Genomic DNA, 19,382 nt, shown 5'->3' with positions numbered 1-19,382 from the left:
TTTTTGAATTCCAATCATTTCTTCATAATATATACATGTATCTCATCACTCATGTCACCCCTTCCGTGCGGTTAAGGTAATGACTTCGGGCATGATGTGACTGGCAATGTGTACAAGGACCGATAACGAATTCACCTCCGTACGGATGACCGGTGATTACTAGCAATTCCGCCTTTATGCAAGCGAGAGTCTGAATCCGAACTAAGGACATGTTTTTGGAGTTTGCTCACTCTTGCGGGATCGCTACATTTTGCCAATAGGAAGAATTTATAGATTTAGAGTATTCTTTTTAATGTTAATGAATGACTTTATAACGTTTTCAGTTTGTAGTATTTCCTTTTTCCAAGAGATACTACATTTATACCCTTGTACTAGATTTTAGTCATTCGGTACACCGTAAAATAATTTATTTTTAAAAATTAGTATATACAAAAGTTTGTAAATTGTATCTATTTATAAGATATTTATATTTTATTGTTTACAACTATTATTAAGTAATAGTATATCATGAGTCTACGGGACAATTGTTAATACTAAGGATTTCTCACTATATATAGATTCAGAAAACATAGTCATTTTGTAATCACTATATATAGATTCAGAAAACATAGCCATTTTGTAAAAAGAGGAAAAAATATTATTCATTCGAGATATTCCATTTTTTCAAAAACAAACGTTCAAACTTTACATTATTAGATTTATTTTAGTTAAAAATAATTAATTACGTCGATAAATACACATATACAGCGAATAATCACATAAAAAAACTCGAGATGGGCTTTTAGTCAAGCGGTTAAGTCCATTTGAGTATTGATCGGGCCTTGTCGATTCGAAGATGTTAGAAAAACAAAAATATCTCATCAAAGAGTAGGCAAAACCCTAATCATTTCCTGTATCACTCTCTCCCTCTCCCTTTTTCTCCCCTAAGTCGATCATGGAGACATTGGGCTTACCTCTGCCTCTCTTCGAAAAGATCTTATTCAGATTGGATCCCATATCTCTGGTTATGATGAAATGCACGAGAAGATCTTTCAACTCCCATATATCTGAAGATCCGTATTTTAAATCCAAGTACTTGTCTGGGGTCAGATCCGGTTTGCTTCACATCTCCAGCTTCGGCTCCAAAAACCTCTTCTGCAACCCTTTCGGCGATTCTAGTTCATCCAGGCACCACGATTTCTTAGATATCACGACAAGGATTCTCGGCTCTTGTTCTGGCCTCCTCCTACTCTTCATCGATGGTCTCTGTGTCGCGAATCCGCTCACAAAGAGGTATCGATTCCTGAATTACTCTAAATCAATGTTTCTTAGTCGTGTTGACAGATGGGGAATTCTAAATTTTGACCTTCCATCGGAAAAAATGAATCGCCTTGGTCTTGCGGTTGATCAAATAACTCAGAGATTCAAAGTTGTCTGCATGAACGAAACTGAGACTTCGGATCCCGACGAAACCATGTATCAGTTCGAGATTCTCACAGGAGATTCGTGTTGGAGATTGTCGGCAACAACCATTACTTGCAGCGCAAGTGTCCTCATTATGGATAAGAAACCTGTTTACTTTGACGGATCTGTTCACTGGTTGAGAAAGGACGGAAGCATTTTATCGTTCAATCCAGAAACAGAGCAAGCACGGCTGATTCCAATCAAGTTTCCCCTAGAACTATGCGCGGTGGCGAACAAGTTCTTGTTCTCCGCCACAGAGAAGGAACTTGCATTCATATCAGCGACGGAGGACTTGATTAACGTTTATGCCCTCGAGAATGCTCTCATTGATCCTAAGTGGGCATTAGTGAAGCAAATCAAAAACGGAGTGTCGGAAAATAAGAAAATTAGGTACTGGAACGTTGCGGCATACGATGGCAAGTATTTAGTGTTGTGGGAAATGTACAAGGATATATACAACGGAGTTGTTCATGGGTACGACTTGAGAGCTAACAAGTGGGGGGTCTTAGGTTCGGTTCCATCGTGGTGCGATTGTAGTCATAGCTTTTACAACTTTACACCGTCGCCTTTCTCTTCTACGATAGAACTGAATAAGAAGGTCGACGTCAGGATGATTACAACGGTTCGTGATGATTACAACGTCAGGATGATTACAATGGTTCGTGATGATAAACATATCTCGACTCTAAAGAAAATTATGAAACTGACTGATGAAATCTCACCTTGTGCTAAGAGCCGGTGGCATTGAGAAAATCAACAAATTAAAGAAGAAGAAGAGTCAAGTTCGCGGGTGGAGTCGTTGGTAGAGAGCTTAGTGTTCTACGCAGTTGACGACTCAGTATTCTCGGACCACTAGTGAAAGACTTCCAATCGCATGGTTTTCTAAATTTGGTCTTTGATAACATGTTTCTTCTTCCTTGAGGTTTTATTTGTGAGAATCTTCAAAATCTCTTATAGCTTCATTGACTCCGAAAACATTACTGAAATCACCTATATTTTGTCCATGTCAATGTTCTGAATGTTATTTTTTCATGTTTTTGTTTTTTGTTGTAACCATGAGACCAATCTGTATGTTTTTTTTTATTTTATTGTAGGTTTTTACATTTTCTGCGATTTTTTTTTTTGTATATTCTGAATACAAATAATTTCTATCCCACCAGTCAATAAACCGAAATTATAGAATTCAAGTGCTATCACAATAGTCTATACCTTCATAAAATTGAATCTATATAGAATTTGCTGATATAATAGTTTTTGAGCCTATATATACTACAAATGTTCTTAAACAGTATCACAAGCACCAAATCACAAAGTAGTAATCACCTCAAAAGACGAAGCAAATCTCACATCTCGTCAACGACATTCTCTTCAGATTGGATCTCAAATATCTCTTGCGATGATGTGATGCACGAATCTATCAATCAACTCGCACATATCCGACGATCTGTGTTTTCAATCTGAACACTTGTGTCGGGTCGTATCCAATTTGCTTTACATCGCTAGAGATGGCTGCAAATTGGTCTGTTACCTCCCTTTCTTCGGGTCAACGTCACCGAGAGCCTAAGAAACCCTAAAGTTGGAGTTTCAGGTTCTAGGCTCTTGCTCTGGCCTTGTCTTACTTTTTGGTCAAGGTCTCTGCGTCGCAAATCACTTCACGAAGAAGTTTCGATTCTTGGATCACTTTAGGTCAAATCTTTTCCCAAAGGTAACTAAACGTGAAGTTGTTCATTAGGGGAAAAAGGTGTATATAGGTTTCGCAGTTAATCAGATTGATCCAACATCTCAAAAATTCAAGATTTTCTGCATAAACGATTGTGAAACTAATCGAAATCCAAATTAAACAATGTACCGATTTGAGATTAACGAAGGAGATTCATGGAGATTGTCAAAAACCACAGTTACTTACTTACTTGCTGCTCAAGCAAATTCGACGACTAGCTAACCATAGAATTGAAAATATTCAAATTTTATAGATATTTTGGAGGAGTTTACGTAGATTTAGATACAATTTTTTTTTTGGTATTTGGATATTTCGGATAAACTCGAATTTGAATCGGATCCTAATCTGAAATTTAAAAATATCCGAACCGAACATCAGAACGTCCAGAGAAAATCACGAAAATATATGGAAAAGATAAAAGGAAGGAATATGAAGGAACGTACGAGATTTAGCTATCAAAGTCGGTCTCGGAGATGAAATCTAAATCTATAAAAGAGCTTCGACAGTTGTGCTTGAGAACATCAGCATTGGTCCAGCGGACCAAGACAGTATGCATATGTTAAGAAGACGATCTGAAAAAAGTAGGCCTCATTGACTGAATGCATTAGATTTGATATCGAAGGTAGAACTAAAGATATCGAAACGGTGCATACTTGTTAAAGAGTTGCATGAAATTCGTAACATTTAAATGTTAGACTTTGAATTTATCTCGATCACCCTTTTTGAGATGATGCTGTCAATCTTCTCTCTTTTGTTAAAATTTTGCAACGCTTGGCCACTAAGTAATTCTATTAAGTGAAAGTAGATTTCCTTAATATCTTGAACTCGATTGTTAAGTGCACTATCTATTATTTTTTCGTGTTGAAGTGGCACCTGTCTTCTTCGATGAGAATGTTAAAAGCATTCGAGTCATTGTATTTTCTTATTCTTCTAATGATTCTCGTTTTCTTAGTCTATTAGTAGAGTATCTTGCTTAGTATCATTCTTTTCTTGGTTAGATTGTTGATGAAGGCTATCGGTGATTGGTTGTTCTTAATGGAACCAAGGAATATGGATAATGCATGAATGAACTGATGGTTAGTGCGCGGGTTAGAAGGACTCGGATAGGGAAGGATAATCTGGATGGATAGACAGAGAGGTATAGTATACTACTATACAATGTAGCCTATAAGCTAGTAAAAAAAGTTAAATAGAAAAAGGAAGAATTATGTTTAAAAGGTTCCAGCTGCGTAATTGTTGAGGATTTAACTGAATCCAAGCTTGAAAACGACTAGGTAATGTTGTTTTTGGATTAAAATCAAACCTCGATAGAAGTAATAACCTAAAAGAGGAATTCAAGGATGATGCGGCGTGAAGTCTATAGACATGTGTAACTTCATGTATTGATCGAATCTTGCGTGCGACTGGGCCGCCGAGTGAAGTGATAGGGTCAGGAAAGTTTGCTCATAGATTGTGATGGACGGGCTAGTCGCACAAGTAGAAATCTGAAGAATTGCATCGGTTCCTGAGAAGAACGATGGATAATTCCCATATGTTTAGAGAGAAATCAACGATTGGAAAAGTCATATGAGACGGAATTTGCAATTTGAAACTCCGATTGAAAACATAGTACTCATGTGAATAAGTGGTTCTATGTATATTAAAAAAGCATAGTACGCAGTAACCATTGTCATTTCTCTTTTTCCTTCGGACCATCTTAGTCAGTTTTGGATCACCACATTGTAATGTAACAAAACTGTATATGTAGAGTTTCTGTTGTTTGTTTTGTCTCTTGGGTCAAAAATATTACTGAGTTTGGCTTTGTGGTTTACAAGTTAGTTAAGTGACTGAACATATTGCGTATATTGCATGTTGTTGACCAAACAAATATTAATTAGAAATGTTGTTATGGACTAATGGTTGGATCCCAAATTGAAATCTAAACATAATTTTATAATTTTAATAATAAAAAATTCAAAATTTAGACACTTTGAATGTTTTTAATTTTTAGGCTGTCCAATGGTGGGTTCTAAAACGTAAGGATCTAAAAACTTTAAATTTTGAAAAATGAGTTACAAGTTACTTGACATACACTCTAAAAAAATAAATGAATCTTTCTCTGTTTTAGAAATGGTGTATTTGTCTATGTGACTATGAAGATGAAACAGAGCTGAGAGAATTGTCATGTAAATACCACTTCCATGAAGTTTGCATAGACAAGAGATTAAGTTGTCCTAAACACCGATCCACTCCAATCCAATCACTCGAACACCCACTTGTTTTCATTGCGAACTTCCGCCTCTTCCTCAGGTGTGTAATCGTTCTTGATGTTGAAGTGCTCACACATCTGCTCTGGAGTTTTGCCTCTCATCTGATCAGCCAAGACCTTGCACGTAAGGTCAAGAAGTCTATTGATGTTCAAAGATTATGATATCCGTCGTATGCCTGTGTGGACTGTGGTGTACTCTTTTTAGCCATGGGACAAAGAGTTCTCTGATTCTGCTACATTGTTGAGGAAAATGTGATTAATTCATCGGAACCATACTGCGATCACTGTCAATGCACATGTTAGATTTCTGTATTAGAATATCGTTTTGGCTTTAATCGATTTTGTAGATCGCGTTAAACGATTTGGTGTTTGATGAGATTTGAAGAATTGGGTTTGCAATTTTGTTGTTAAATTGAGATTTCTGTGTATTGGTTTTAGATTATTAGGTATCTGAAGTTGTGTAATTTTGGATTGATTAGAGATTTTGTTGAAAGTTTTTAACTTTGGTTTTTGTGTTGTTTAGTGTGGAGCAATGGTATGAATTTTGCTCTGTATGTATTACCCATGAACCAAATTATATTGTGAAATAAATCTTTTATCCTTGACCTGTATTTTAAACTGATTAACCTTATCTCCCAAAGAAAATAAACGAAAAAGAAGTCAATTAATTTTTCTAATAATGGGGATAATTTGGGAGTAACTAAAAATCTGGAGATGTTAAACGAAAAATCTGGTCAAATAGATCGCTTAACATAAACCTCAACGCAGATCCAAAGGAACAAAAATAAAAACATAAACCCTAAATCCTCACTGAGATCAGCATGAAGAGATTACCTTTGCATCTCCTCGATGAGATTCTCTTCAACTTAGATCCCAAATCTCTGGGGAAGATGCGATGCACAAATAAATCTATCAACACGCATATATCCGACGACCCAAATTTTAAATTCGAATACTTTTCTCGGATCGGGTCCAGTTTGCTTCATATCTCCAAAGTTGGCTCTAAATTCCTCTGTTTCTACCCTTATGCCATTTCTAGGTTATTCAAAAACATGACACCCTTGAAGAACTTGTGTAATATTCTCGGTTCTTGTTCCGGCCTTGTCCTATTATCCATTAATGGTATCCTCTGCGTCGCTAATCCTCTCACAAAGAAGTTCCGGTTCCTGCATTACTCTATATGGGGAAACGAAACGTGGATTGGGTTCGCGGTTGATCAGATCGATCGAGCCACTCAGAGATTCAAAATCGTTTTCATATCCGAGCAGCTAGAGGTTTCAAATCCATACGAAACGACGTATCAATTCAGGATCAACACCGGAGAATCATGGAGCTTATCGAAAACCACCATTACTTGCCGCGCAAGTAATCTCAAAAAGGGTAAGAATTCGAAACCTGTTTACGTGAACGGAGATCTTCACTGGCTGAGAAAAGACGGGAGCATCGTAGCGTTCAATCCCGAAACAGAGAAAGCACGACTGATTCAAAGCCAATTTAACCGGAAACCGGGGAAGCTCTTGCTCTGTACCGGCGATAACCGCCTGACATTGATATCGGCTACTGATGCAGTGATTTCCGTTTATGCCCTCGAGACTGATGGTCAATGGATCCTCGTGAGGTGGATCAAGAACGAGGTGGTGCACCAAAGTTTACCGTTGTTGTACTGGAACGTGCAGGCGTACGACGGCAAGTGTTTACTGGTGAGGATGATGAGTCTGGTTGGCTCAGTGATTCACAGATACGACTTGAGAGCTAACAAGTGGAGAGTTTTGGGTTCGATTCCAACGTGGTGCGATGCTGATCGAGACTTTTTTCTGTTTAAGCCGTCGTGGTCTTCTGTGATTGGATTACTGGATCAAGAACATGTACATGTGCTCATGCCCATGCCTATGCCCATGCCCATGCCCATGCCTATGCCCATGCACATGCACATGCACATGCACATGCCTATGCCCATGGCCATGCCTATGCCTATGCCCATCGCCATGGCTATGCCTATGCCTATGCCTATGCCTATGCCTATGCCCATGACCAAGACCGAGACCGAGACCGTTACCAGATCTGAAGTCATCTCATCTGTAATGGCTATTATGGGTCTGGTTAATCGTACTTTGTCTTTTATTAACTAAATTAGTTTATTTAAAGGGTGCGAAGAAAGAGTTGTTTTTGTTCTTCCCAAATCTCAAATCAGTTTGTGTGAAGCTTAAAACGTTTTACAAATTGGTTTAATCTATGAACTCAATATATATTTGATGCAAAAGTAAGCACAACTCCCTCCGCAACACACATAAGCCTTTTTAATCTGAGGCCAATCAAATGATTTCGATTTCCAACGTAGGATTTATAAACAAATAAGAATCGGAATTTACAATATATACCCAGAAAAAAACTGGATGCCTATTAACAAGTAATCCCATCAAAACAAAAACCACAGTTTTAAAATCACTATAACTCACTGGACAGTTTCAAAGAGATTTTCCCTATGCGATGTTTGGGAATATACTTGAGAAGTTTGGGATCTTATCAATGTGTTTCAACGCGTTCTCAGCGATCTGTCTCGTTCTAAAATCAGCGTTTTGGAAAGCGTCCACAAGTGCAGCGCTCAGGCTCTGTTCCTCTGCCACCTCTCTTGCTATGTCTTCAATCCGCAAGATCCTTTCCACCATCCAAACCGCTCTCCTTGTCAGCCTCTCTGTTCGGTTCTCCCTCAGAACGTTTAGTATATGCCGTATCCCATCCGCTTCATCGAGTATCTTGACCCCTTTCTCTACATCTAACCCGTCTTCTAGTAAGCTCGATAGAGCTGCAAGTGCGGCCTCAACCACTTTCACATTTTCATGGTCTAATAGAGCCACTAATTTCTCCACAGCTCCTCCTTCGACAAGGCAAAATGTTTCTCTTAATGAACATATTCCCTGGTGGATCTTGCACAGCCCGTTTACAACGTGTGGTTTTCTCACACACGAAAAGATCGAGCCACAGTAGTTCACAGGAGGCGGATCAGGCATCCGTGTCAGCTTTATAGACTCTAGTGAAAGATTCTCTAAAGCCATGGCGGACACCATCTGTATGTTATCTTGCCCGTTGGATTGGAGCAGATGAAGGAAGAGTGACGCAACATCGTGCTCACGGCAAAAGTTAATGGCCCGAGCCTCTTTGTTGAAAACAAAAGTAATCCTAGCAAGTATACGCACAAGTCCTTCCAGAAAAGGATTCACAAACCTCATTCCCTTGATATCCCCTTGGCGGATTCCAAACACTTTGGATATGATTTTTTCAAAAGCACCAACTTCTAACATTTCCTGAGTAAGACCCAAATCCCTATCTGGCAATTCAGCTAAGAGCCCAGCAGCAGCAGCCTGTTCTTCAGTGATTGGTGTCTTTTCTGAAATGATAGCAACAAGGCTTCCGAGTTGTCCAGCAGTGCCACATAAGGCCTTAGCTAGTTCTTCACTCATGAATGGGGAAAGGTTATGAAGAAGCTTTATGGAAGCCAACCGCAAATCATCATTCTCTCGGACCTCTATAAACTGAACCAAACTGATGATTGCACCGGAGGTTTTAATTGCATAAACAACTTTTGGAACTGTTTTTGGGCAACTGGTGAGTCCAACAAGAACCTCCAACAGCTTGCACTGGATCGCTGGACCTGTGTTGCTAATTAGATGGAGCAGATTCTCCACTCTGTTCTCTGAAACAAGAGTGGCTTTGTCAAAGTCATACCCGATGTTCACTATGTTAGCAAGAATAGTGGCAGAGACTTCTTTCAACCGAATTGGAAGGTTGTTTGGCCCCACATAAAACAGATCTTTGATAAGTGGGGGGAGAATTCCTTTGCTGATCAAGACCTTAGCACTCCCTTCGAACGATGAGATTTTGTTAAGAGCTTTCAAGGCAGCTTCCCGTTGGGGCATGTCACCACTTCTCATAAGATCGACAAGAGAAGAACCCACAGTCTGAGCCACAAGAACCTTCACATCGTTATTTAAGGGAAGCTCCCCGAGAAAGGAAGCCATAGAGAGTTTTGTTTCAGGTGAACCTGCAGATTTCACATGTGGTGTCATTATTCATACAAGAAATTTGCCATATAACAGAGGAAAATAATGAAAGATTTGACCATCTGGGTAGAAGAAAATTGACTCTTCTTACAAGCGAACATGTAAAATTCCTAGAGCAAACAAATTCTAAGGCAGAATACCATAACACTGTGATGCATCCGAACAACTGAAGGAAGAATTTTACCAACTGAAGGAAGATGATAACTTGTTTTATGCAAATGAAGTAGAGAGCGTAATTGTTATATTAAAACCAAACAAAGAAAAGAAATTCTTTCACCTTCAAGGAGTTTGCCTAGAAGAGGCTGGAGTCTACCATATGAAGCCATCTGCCTAACAATTTCCTCTGACCTCTCCATATTTTCCAAGGTTCTATCAGCTTTCTCAACAATTGAAACATTTTCTGAGTTGCTGCTTGTCAGACCAACCAATAATATTAGTGCTCCATGAATGGAACCAATCTTCTCGCACAAAGCTTCTGATTTAGAGAGCTCAAACAGCAAGGAAACAGCTGCCTCCCTCCCCTTTGATGGCTCATGTGATAAGAACTTAACTAGTGTACGCACAGTGTCCCCTTCAGCTACTATCGCCTGCAAGATGCTGAAAATTTAATTAGCACCCGCTCAATTTCCCATTAAAATGCTACACTAAATATTCAGCAGAGATGAAAAGAAATCAGATTCAACCTTGCTCTCATCATCTCCTTCAACGACAACTTGCAGAGTTTGTAGAGCCTTATACCGCACTCTATGGCTAGTACTTTTTAACATGTCGATGATCATATGGATAAGCTGAGAGTTGCGTACACCATGCCTATTTGATCGGATGGTCCTGCAAATCTGTCGCACATGCATCAAAGCTTGCAAAATATCTGTCTCAGCATTCCCTAAAAACAGTGACTGACGAGCAATGTCAAGCTTGGCAGCATCATTCCTGGATCTCCACTCTTCGATAGTGTTACGCAGAGCTATGCTGGCGCTTACATCAGTGCTAGTCAGCTCCTGAGATGTCAAAGGGCAAGAAGGAGGTCTCCCACTGTCCCGACACTCCTTGAACCATTTCTCAATGGCTTCACGCTCGAATGTTCGACCATTCTCTAAAGTGACAGGATCATGCATAACCTCCTTTGTCAATGGGCAGATGAATGCTTCATAGATATGATCTACTCCTCGCTCAAAATGAGAGCTATCATCTGACTGGTCACCATCCGAGCTTCCAACCATCTTAATCCTTCAAACTCACTGCAAATGTACAAGCAAATACCTCATTGTTATGAAACATAGGATCCTAGATGAAAACCCACTTGGATACATCAATGCAAGAGAGTCTGGTAAGAAAGTGTCGAAATTTGATAGTAAATGAATGAGAAAGTTTTGGAAACACAAAAAGGGATAGTACCACAGTTTGGTTCCCGGATTCTTTCACAGCCAAGGAAACAAAATTCAAACTTTCAATCATAACTATAACCTAAAATACGAAAAGTAACAGTGTCCCAAAATCATCACTCCCATGAACCCTTATATAGCAAGATTACCAAATTTAGCAATATTCGTCAAAAAGATAAAGAAGAGAAACAACGTCTCATGAAGCATTTCAAAAATACCAAAAGAGATAAAAAAAAAAGCACACCAGCCTGTTCCAGTTGAAGAAGCGCCTCCTCAAAGCTATACAGAGAAGGGAAAAGAAAAAACCAAAGTTGATTCTTCTTCTGAAGTTGACAATTCGAAAACGACCACTTCTTCAAAAATCTCCTTGAGCTAAAAACGCGCGAGAAAGTGTGAGTTCTTCTTCATCCATGGATCTAATTGCAAGCAATCGAGCTTGCCTCCTACTAAAATCTCGAGCAGAGTTGATTCTATCCCCGTGCGAGAACGAGAGAGACAGGTAAAAGCGAGAGGAAATAACAGAGAAGAAGATGGGTTGAAGAAAAAATCGAATTTTTAAGAGAAAAGCACGAAAGGTTGACTAAAATCGAAAAGTCATGTGAGAGAGAGAGATAGAGAGAGACGTGGAGCCACCAAACGCCAACTTGACAAACTGAGACAAACAGCCTGGCGCTGTGTTCACACACACTCGACTTGCTCTACCCACCCACCCATAAACATAACCGGTTTGACCCGAAAGAGGTAATCTTTCGACTTGGGCTATTGGTATTAATGGGCCTTTATTAATTGGATATTACGAAAATAGCCTCGTTTGATCCGTCTTTGTTTCGATCGCTTTACGTTGTCTTCTACTTGGGCTATTGGGCCTTTACTAATTGAAATATTACGAAAATAGCCTCGTTTACTCGAGAAATTGATCTGTCTCTGTTTCGATCGCTTTACGTTGTCTTCCTCGTGTAAGCTTCGATTTGTTGATTCGCGTGTGTTGGAGCTAAATTTCGATGGCGGAGATTTACGAGGAAGGAGATGAATCAGTGGATGTGAATAAAGAATCAGAAGTGAAAACTGAGCTGGGAAAAGGGGGAGGAGATGAGAATGTTTTGCAGTTTCTAGATTCGTTGGATGGATATTTAACGCTTATGGATTCTGTGAATTCTAAGCTTCGAGAGGTAATTGGAATGATATTTGGTGTATTGAGCTAAAATGGGATCTTATGGGAATGATTCTTATGTTCTGATGTATAGATGACTTGAGATATTCTGTGTTGAATTGAATTGAATCTGGGATTAAAAAGGATTGCGTGGGAAACGTTTTCGTTGATTATCTAGCTATAGTAGCCATGAGGAGAAACTTTTTTGTGGATTCATATCACTGATATGATGAGAGTGAGAGTCTGCTGCCTTAATTAACTTATTTGGTATGGAACTGAAATGTGTTATTTTTGCAGGGATGGTTTGATCTAGCTAGTGCTCGACATTCTATGGGAACTTTACGCATCAACAGCACTCTCTTAGATCTTAAGTATCATCCCGCTTCTTCAACATTGCAAGTGACTGACCAAGATGGTAAGTTTGGCTTATGCTTTGGGCGTTTGATAGTTCAATGGTTTACGTTTATATGCTATGAATTTATGTTTTTTTTGCGGGGAAGCAACTTATATACAGTGTATGTCTATGGACTCTTGTAGTTGAATCTTTGGGATCAGTACCTCATTTTGCTTTGTCCAAGTGGGCTTCCAAGGGCGGTAGCAGGAAAGGCAAAGACTTCTCTACTGATACAGATTCGGAGATAGGCTCACCTCTCAGCCCACAGCTACGACATCGAGGAGTTTCTGGTAAAAAAAGACTCATCTGTTGGTTATTCTCTGCCCTTTGTTTGTCGGTGTTTCATCATCTCTTGCTTTATGTAATTCGATAGAAGAGAAACCATCAGCCAAGGATGAAACCGTTTTAGCAGCTGATGAAGAGGTGAGCAATCATTTAACCGTCTGCAGAAACTCTACTTGTTTTCAAAATGTAGGACGATGGTTTTACTAATTCGAATGTGTTGAGCTCCAGATAAAGAAAGAACGGGCAAAATCTCTGTCAGTATTTGGAGGTCTAGTCTCTCCTAAGCTGCGTGGCGCTCAACAATCATTTGAAACAGGTAACATCCTCATCACCACAAGTATACTCAAAGGAAGATTCCAGTTTACAACTGAAACTCTTTTTTCTCTCGTCTTTGGACAGCTCTTGAAACTCTGGTGGAAATAGCCAACATGCGTGCATCGATGATATCTGCCTTTGAGCGGATCACAGAGAAGTGAAGTTCCTTGGTAACAACTGATCCTGAAATGTGCTCAGTGGATTCAACGGAAACAGAATGGAGCCAACCTCAAAGACTGATGTTACATTGATCATAGCAGTTTGATGCTGCGAAAATCATATCTTCTTCGAGTCAGAGGGTTAGAATGTACCAATGCATTAGCTCGATTTTCAATTTTGTAGCTACCACCTTCAAGTGTATCTGTTTTGATTTGGTTAAATGTTACCAGAAGTTCTTACAAGACCTCGAGCTAAGGATATATCAAAATAATAAAACATTTTGGAGAAGAGAAACAGTAAAAATGGAGAAAAATAAAATCATTTCATTGTCCTTTAATCTCTTATCCACGACGAAATCCTCAAATATTTCTTTCATATAAAGCAAATGAATTCATAACATAACAGAGATACAGTAGGAAACCAATACAGAGACAAACTTTACAAATTACAAATAGACTAACGCTAGTGTCTCATCCAAAACCAGAATTTGGTGAAAAAATTATAATTATGAAACAAGCACAAGTTCATCAAGCGAGGAAAAAGGATTATAAAAGGGAACGATAGTAACCGAGGCTAGAAGGAGTTCCAGTTATCTGACCTTTTCGTAGGGCTTTCATCCGAAGAGACTTTAAAGGGACCTGTGGAACCAAACGGGTCTGCATCATCAAACGAGTATCCATGGCTACCACTGAAATCCTTTGTACTATTCATAGAGTCGAATCTTGATAGCGAGGGACCACCAAAGTCTTTGCTACTGTTGATGGAATCAAACCTCGAAAATTTCTCAGCTCCAGTGACGTCTCTGGAACTGTTAATTGAATCGAACCTAGAGAAGGCAGCTCCACCAAAGTCTTTGGAGCTGTTGATGGAATCAAACCGAGACAGTCTCTCGGGCTGCGAAGAAAACCCGGCGCCTGCTTCACTGGTGTTGAAGGAGTCGAACCTGGAGAAGCTATCAAAGTTATTATCTCTAGCTGATGCATCGCTGAACCGAGGTGGAGAGTTCCCGAATCTTGAGAGTGGAGTGCTGGGGACTGAATCATCAAATGCAAATTGGCTCTTTCTCTGGGCGCCAAAGCTTCTTGAACTTGGAGAATCTGCTCTTGCTGTGTTTCCACCAAAATCGTCACCTGATCCAAAGTAATCTCCATCCTGCCAATGTTGATATTGAAAATGCTAAGCTTGGTTAAGACTCTGAATAGATAACTAAATGATTCAGCATACAGAAGGTAAATGTAACATCGCAAATCTGAAAAGCATGAACTTAATACGGATTTTCAAAATCTTGTAGAAATTAAAAGATCAGTTCAATGTCTATTCGTCACAACTGAAAGATTTGATTTAGTATTTTGATAGATGGATTGATGTGTTAAAGCGAGAGACACTATGTTTCTTTACTAACCTGGCTTTTTGATGCATCAAATCCCCAGACTGAATCCACATCATCGTTAGTGTCAAATGCACTTGCCCAATTCGAGTCATCAAAGAATTCAGAATTCTTTCCCTGAGAATAATCTGGAGATGGGACCTCAGTAGCATTCCTAGAGACAGGACTGTCTCTAGGACTTCTATCTTCACTGTGAGTTGTCCCATATTCACTCTCATGGTGGCGGTCTGAGGTTTCTGAAAAAGGGCCATAGTTGTCCTCTACATGGGTCGGCGAATCAGGTGGCCCACTACCATCATCCACCGTACCATTTTCCTTCTCACCAGACGAGTTTTGCTCTTTTGATTTGTCAAAAGTGATCTCATTGCCAAAACCTAACAGTGGGAACATTATCAGTCAATGTCCTTGTTATGTGCTTAACTATATATATCTAAGTGTATTAGTAAGAGAAAGATAGGAAAAAACATTGTACCTTCATCTTCAAACTTATCCCATTCCTCATCCCAAAGAGCTGCACCTTCTTGAATTCCAGGTTGCCAGCCTGTAAGTCACAACATAGCAAATTCCACATAAGTTGTTTGTTTACAAAATACATGTTATTTGCAATCATCTACAACGAAAGCAAGAAGTCACAAGGCAACGGAATCATATACCAGCTGGAAGGTCTACAAGGGCCTTCGAGTTAACCTCCAACCCGTGTTTCTTGCATCGTTCAGTTAAAGCCTTCATCAATTCCTCAAGATCTGATTGTATTCTGTCAGCCCGGACCTAAATGTGCCCAGTACAGCATCAAATCAGGCATGTACAGCAGATACTCGACAGTTAAGGCATCTCGTAAGCATATAGAATAGCATGTACCTGAAGGAGACCATCAGCACTACCACCTTGCTCCATGTTCACAATTGCTTGACTCAACTCCATCTTCCGCCCCTGGATGGGTTAGCAAAGCAAAAGTTCAATAAGTAACAAATTTCCGTAAGATGTGTTACAAAATTATTCAAAGCCCCTTCACCAGCAAAGGTGAAAGAAGGGAGCATTGGGCCATAGAATAAGAGGAGAGGACAAGACGCACAACATGATCCAGAGAAAAAGAAAAAGAAAAAAACAATGATGAAGTTTAGATAAGCCTAGTAAGGGAAAATGCACATAGAAGAACTGGAGAAAAAAAAATATACGGCTGGAGTGTACATAGGTGTTGCCACTTGAATTAGTCATACCTCAATCTCACGGAACCTGGCCTCTTCAATAGTTAATTTTGACCCTATTTCTGCAACTTGCTTATACTTCTCCTCATACTTCTTTGCCAATGTTTCAGCCTGCAGCAGAAATTGTTCTGGATAAGACAGAATTGCTTCTAAGGAAATGAGAAAAGTGATTTTCTATGTGAAAAGCACCTCACGCTTGTCAGCAGAAGCCCTTTCGGAGATCTCATTTAATCTATTGTCACACCTGCTTTTGTACAAGACCTGAGAGAAAGATGAATGAAAAAGTGGGATGGTGAGAATTGGATCTCAGCACAAGAACCTTACTCTCTGACACACAGATTGTAAATATAATCTAAATAAGATAATAGATCAAGCTGAAGAACTAGATCTAAATAGCAAAGCCTCAAACAGGAAATACGTTCCTATAGGAAAAGATCAGAACTTCAGGAGACCAACAATCTCAAACTTATAAGACCATTACCTAGATAACATTCAAGTTCTGCAGCTTAATCTAGATGGTCAGATTCCAGTAGATTGGTCTTAATCTTACACACAATCTTTCAAACGTTTCAGAGAAAAATCAAGATTCCCTCTTTCAAAAGAGCTAACAATTTCGTTAAGGTATTAATGAATACAAATATATCAAAGTTTACATCAACAAAAGTTAATTATTTTTAAATATAGCAAACTGAGACAGATCAAAGTAATTTCTCACTTCTCAAATAACAAGAGTAATACTCACAATATCCTGCATTTTCGTCCGGTAGTAATCAAGTTTCTCCCTGGAGTCCATATAGGCATTCTGCTTTTCATCAACCTACACAGATTAGAAATTTTTGTTTCACAAGCCTCCAAGGAAACGCATATGGAAATGCAACTCATCTAAGCTTAAATATCCTGATCACCTTTTCCTCATCAGCTGCTGCTTCTGGAAGATTTGAGCTTGCAGAATATCCATTACCTAGGTGATTAGCAAAAGGAGCATCCAAAACTGGCGCTTGATTCCTTGGCTGATTAGGTGGTATACCACTGCCAGGTTGAGGGCCTGGTGCAGGAACTGGTGGTCTCATACCAGTCGTTGGAGTGATTGGCCGCGCACCCATCCCTGGTTGCTGTACAAAACCTTCCAATACGGAAATTTGACTTAAAGTGAAGTACCAGGGAAAGGGAAAAGATCATCACTAAAATGCATCAAATCTGGGCAATACCTTGACCAGATCCCCATCCAGCATTTGCATAGCCATGACTGGGTGCGCCTGAGATAGATAGCAGTGTTTCATCAAACATGATGCTGCTAGGAAGTGCGGTCGGGAGAGGACGGCCTTCTCTATACCGCTCCATCAAATACAATGAAATGCAGAACTCCCTCAGAGAAAGCATAGTATCATTATCCTGATCAGATAATTCCCACACATGCTTCAATACCTCTGGGAACCAAGTAAAAGGAAAATGTTAGCATAAGCACTTCATAGCTTTATCAGTTGCATATGTTATTAAAGGAACATAACCCTCAGGAGGGTAGCAAATATATTTAACATAACAGCACATGGTCTGTCCCATGAAGAAAGGAGACGAAAAAAAGTTCTAAAAGGATTCTTCAATCCAGAATTGCATCTAATTACAACGGAGGTAACAGTTCATTTCATATATTAACAGAAAAATTATGTTCTTTATGTAAAGTAGACTGCGAGATTGAAAATCCTTACCCCTGGGTAACCTCCAGCTTAAAAATAGATTCCTCGCCTGCTCACCAGTGATTTTTCCATCCTTGTCACTATCAACTTCCATAAATACCTTTGTGTATTTCTGAACATCGGATGGTTTCATTTTTGGCCACGGAGGCTGATTATTTCCAGCAGGAGTAGAATGGCCAGATCCAACTGCACTTCCAGGTGGCAAACCGGAGGATGGACCTTGTGAGGACACTGCAGGCTGTGAGCTTGCTGCTGGCCTTGGCTGCTGAAGCTGATTTCCTGAAGGTAGCATTGAGAAAGTACTCTGTAGGGAATCGAGAGCATTAGGCTTTGTTGGAGGTTGGATTCCAGCAGAAGTAGGGACAATGGCTGAACTAATTGAAGAATTACTCAGAGTGGGTTCTTGTTTTTGCTGGAAAGAGGAAAACATGTCACCTCCATTTCCAGATACAACAAGCGCCTTTGGATCAATGTGTGACTCTTGTTTTAAGCCAGGAGAAGGTGCTGCTAAGCTGCCCCCTCCAAAGCCTGACGAATATCCGCTGGTGTTTCCAGCTCCAGCATACAAACTATTAAGATTGAACGTTGAACTACCAGGACCAGATACACTAGTGGGAACAGGCTGAGGAGGATGCGTAACACTACCAACAGGAACTGGTTGGAATTGACCTGATAAGGCACTTGGTCTATATTCTGGACCAGCCGCTGGTCTAAGTGAAGTCAGCCCAGATATTCCTTGATTTGGTCTCATTTGCTGGTTTTGCTGAGGTGGAAAATAATTCTGATTGACAATCGCATTTGGAGCCCCTGGTCCTCCAAACCCGGAAACTGGACCGACCGTTGTAGCAGCAGGATTAGGTCGGGGTGCAGGGATAGCTGAAAGATTAATTTTGGGAGGTGGTATTTTGGCTGCTGCAGGAGTATTCAGTGCTGCATTAACAATCTCAGGTGTCAGATCTCTCTTGCTCTGTGCAACTGTTACAAGTCTCAGAGAATTATAAAAGTTTTGCCGATCAAGGAAACCACTGTGTGACCGATCAGAAAGCGACCATATCTACAAATGCAAAACACAACTGATCAGTAAACAATTTTATATAGCAAACACCGCTAAATAGAACCCCTTCAAGGAAACTGTATGCCAGATATTTTTTCCAGATTCAAATACATAATTACTGGTACACCAAAGATTTAAAGCTTATTTCCACACAAATGTACTCAAATCTGACCCCGTGAATTCTTATTAAGTTCATAGGCAATTCAAAATCTCAGAAATAGAATGCAATTCAAATGGAACAATCAAAATCACGGCATTTTGGAAACCCAAATCAGCTGCGTAGAAAACGAAATCAGATCTTTCTAGCGAGAAACAATCAGAAAGCAGAGAGATCCAAGAAGAAATGTTCACCTGGGCGAGAACCTGCTTAGACAAACCAGATCCTTGAAAAAATCCAACAGCTTCGGCACCACTGATCCGACCATCTCCGTCTAAATCTGCTCTTTTGAAGTAGGCCTCGAATTGATCCATGTTAGGATTCTGACCCGCCATCTCAAGGATCACCGGAGCTACCCAAAAAACTGAGATTAGAGCTTAGAAATCGATCAAAATCCTATCTCCAGATTTCTCCAGACGAAAATTGCCCGATTCGAACAGATGAAATGATGAATAATTAACAAAAAAAAAATCGTATAAATGACTGACACAGCAAAAGATCGAATCGTCTTAACGATTGTTTTTTTTTTCTCTTTCGCTTTGCTGGTAAATGGGCCTTTATAGGCCTAATTAACTTTTTCAAAAGACAAAAATTAATAAATGGGCTTTTATAAGCCCACTTCTGCACAATCGTCAATGGAGCGAAAGTATTGCCGTTCTTTCTTAGCAGATCAGTACTGTACGTCGTTTTTGAGATCTTAGCTTGCCAGACAAGCTGTAAACAACGGCGAA

General features: G+C 39.7%; 5 protein-coding genes and 5 long non-coding RNA genes across 13 annotated transcripts; 6 read left to right on the top strand and 4 right to left on the bottom strand.

Annotated features, from left to right (window-relative positions):
- Positions 1 to 934: 934 nt before the first annotated feature.
- AT1G20795 (F-box family protein) lies at positions 935 to 2,191 on the top strand (the record flags this gene model as incomplete). The annotated part of the gene is made up of 1 exon (NM_179361.1): positions 935 to 2,191. One exon carries the CDS (start codon positions 935 to 937, stop codon positions 2,189 to 2,191), a length of 1,257 nt encoding a protein of 418 aa, NP_849692.1.
- A 534-nt stretch (positions 2,192 to 2,725) lies between these two features.
- On the bottom strand, positions 2,726 to 3,067 carry AT1G05603. The gene has a single exon (NR_138927.1). It is a non-coding gene; the product is annotated as an other RNA (long non-coding RNA).
- AT1G05597 lies at positions 2,913 to 3,192 on the top strand. Its single transcript, NR_138926.1, has 2 exons — positions 2,913 to 3,031; positions 3,077 to 3,192. It is a non-coding gene; the product is annotated as an other RNA (long non-coding RNA).
- Positions 3,193 to 4,244: 1,052 nt separating this feature from the next.
- On the bottom strand, positions 4,245 to 4,741 carry AT1G05593. The gene is made up of 2 exons (NR_138925.1): positions 4,484 to 4,741; positions 4,245 to 4,325 (listed from the first exon to the last, which is right to left on the bottom strand). It is a non-coding gene; the product is annotated as an other RNA (long non-coding RNA).
- A 46-nt stretch (positions 4,742 to 4,787) lies between these two features.
- Positions 4,788 to 5,025, top strand: AT1G05587. The gene has a single exon (NR_138924.1). It is a non-coding gene; the product is annotated as an other RNA (long non-coding RNA).
- A 218-nt stretch (positions 5,026 to 5,243) lies between these two features.
- On the top strand, positions 5,244 to 5,446 carry AT1G05583. The gene has a single exon (NR_138923.1). It is a non-coding gene; the product is annotated as an other RNA (long non-coding RNA).
- Positions 5,447 to 6,068: 622 nt separating this feature from the next.
- On the top strand, positions 6,069 to 7,621 carry AT1G20790 (F-box family protein). Its single transcript, NM_101931.3, has one exon. The coding sequence runs from the start codon at positions 6,233 to 6,235 to the stop codon at positions 7,538 to 7,540; it is 1,308 nt and encodes a 435-aa protein (NP_173502.2). The 5' UTR covers positions 6,069 to 6,232; the 3' UTR covers positions 7,541 to 7,621.
- Positions 7,622 to 7,658: 37 nt separating this feature from the next.
- SAUL1 (senescence-associated E3 ubiquitin ligase 1) lies at positions 7,659 to 11,480 on the bottom strand. Of its 3 annotated transcripts, none has more exons than NM_101930.4 (4): positions 11,096 to 11,480; positions 10,153 to 10,707; positions 9,747 to 10,056; positions 7,659 to 9,450 (listed from the first exon to the last, which is right to left on the bottom strand). In NM_101930.4, exons 2-4 carry the CDS (start codon positions 10,687 to 10,689, stop codon positions 7,892 to 7,894), a joined length of 2,406 nt encoding a protein of 801 aa, NP_564125.2. In that variant the 5' UTR covers positions 10,690 to 10,707; positions 11,096 to 11,480; the 3' UTR covers positions 7,659 to 7,891. The 3 variants fall into 3 exon arrangements, with proteins under 3 accessions (NP_564125.2, NP_001323169.1, NP_001323170.1); NM_001332465.1 differs by having other exon boundaries at positions 7,683 to 9,450; positions 10,865 to 11,442; NM_001332466.1 differs by having other exon boundaries at positions 7,682 to 9,450; positions 10,153 to 11,373.
- Positions 11,481 to 11,603: 123 nt separating this feature from the next.
- AT1G20770 (coiled-coil protein) lies at positions 11,604 to 13,491 on the top strand. Of its 2 annotated transcripts, NM_101929.4 has the most exons (6): positions 11,604 to 12,020; positions 12,299 to 12,416; positions 12,539 to 12,685; positions 12,769 to 12,818; positions 12,909 to 12,996; positions 13,080 to 13,486. In NM_101929.4, exons 1-6 carry the CDS (start codon positions 11,853 to 11,855, stop codon positions 13,154 to 13,156), a joined length of 648 nt encoding a protein of 215 aa, NP_173500.1. In that variant the 5' UTR covers positions 11,604 to 11,852; the 3' UTR covers positions 13,157 to 13,486. The 2 variants fall into 2 exon arrangements, with proteins under 2 accessions (NP_173500.1, NP_001321937.1); NM_001332464.1 differs by having other exon boundaries at positions 11,759 to 12,020; positions 12,539 to 12,818; positions 13,080 to 13,491.
- A 16-nt stretch (positions 13,492 to 13,507) lies between these two features.
- AT1G20760 (Calcium-binding EF hand family protein) lies at positions 13,508 to 19,203 on the bottom strand. The gene is made up of 12 exons (NM_101928.7): positions 18,846 to 19,203; positions 17,453 to 18,494; positions 16,955 to 17,173; positions 16,652 to 16,869; positions 16,489 to 16,563; positions 15,936 to 16,007; positions 15,759 to 15,857; positions 15,400 to 15,471; positions 15,195 to 15,309; positions 15,014 to 15,082; positions 14,557 to 14,915; positions 13,508 to 14,306 (listed from the first exon to the last, which is right to left on the bottom strand). The coding sequence occupies exons 1-12, from the start codon at positions 18,984 to 18,986 to the stop codon at positions 13,728 to 13,730; spliced, it is 3,060 nt and encodes a 1,019-aa protein (NP_173499.1). The 5' UTR covers positions 18,987 to 19,203; the 3' UTR covers positions 13,508 to 13,727.
- Positions 19,204 to 19,382: the final 179 nt, after the last annotated feature.

Source organism: Arabidopsis thaliana, assembly GCF_000001735.4.
Source record: "Arabidopsis thaliana chromosome 1 sequence".
Lineage (NCBI taxonomy): Eukaryota > Viridiplantae > Streptophyta > Magnoliopsida > Brassicales > Brassicaceae > Arabidopsis > Arabidopsis thaliana.
The sequence above is the reverse complement of the archived record's forward strand: the minus strand, read 5'-3'. Positions and strand labels throughout refer to the sequence as shown.

What these genes read in the sequence shown, in the direction of transcription:
- AT1G20790 (NM_101931.3), top strand. Translation starts at nt 6,233, where the DNA reads ATGAAGAGATTACCTTTGCATCTCCTCGATGAGATTCTCTTCAACTTA.
- SAUL1 (NM_101930.4), bottom strand. Translation starts at nt 10,689, where the DNA reads ATGGTTGGAAGCTCGGATGGTGACCAGTCAGATGATAGCTCTCATTTT. An exon ending in AAGGAGATGATGAGAGCAAG is followed by an intron (nt 10,057 to 10,152) that starts GTTGAATCTGAT and finishes AGCATCTTGCAG; the next exon opens with GCGATAGTAGCTGAAGGGGA. An exon ending in TCTAGGCAAACTCCTTGAAG is followed by an intron (nt 9,451 to 9,746) that starts GTGAAAGAATTT and finishes TGAAATCTGCAG; the next exon opens with GTTCACCTGAAACAAAACTC.
- AT1G20770 (NM_101929.4), top strand. Translation starts at nt 11,853, where the DNA reads ATGGCGGAGATTTACGAGGAAGGAGATGAATCAGTGGATGTGAATAAA. An exon ending in ACGACATCGAGGAGTTTCTG is followed by an intron (nt 12,686 to 12,768) that starts GTAAAAAAAGAC and finishes GTAATTCGATAG; the next exon opens with AAGAGAAACCATCAGCCAAG. An exon ending in TCAACAATCATTTGAAACAG is followed by an intron (nt 12,997 to 13,079) that starts GTAACATCCTCA and finishes GTCTTTGGACAG; the next exon opens with CTCTTGAAACTCTGGTGGAA.
- AT1G20760 (NM_101928.7), bottom strand. Translation starts at nt 18,986, where the DNA reads ATGGCGGGTCAGAATCCTAACATGGATCAATTCGAGGCCTACTTCAAA. An exon ending in AAGCTGGAGGTTACCCAGGG is followed by an intron (nt 17,174 to 17,452) that starts GTAAGGATTTTC and finishes CTTGGTTCCCAG; the next exon opens with AGGTATTGAAGCATGTGTGG. An exon ending in GGATAAGTTTGAAGATGAAG is followed by an intron (nt 14,916 to 15,013) that starts GTACAATGTTTT and finishes TCCCACTGTTAG; the next exon opens with GTTTTGGCAATGAGATCACT.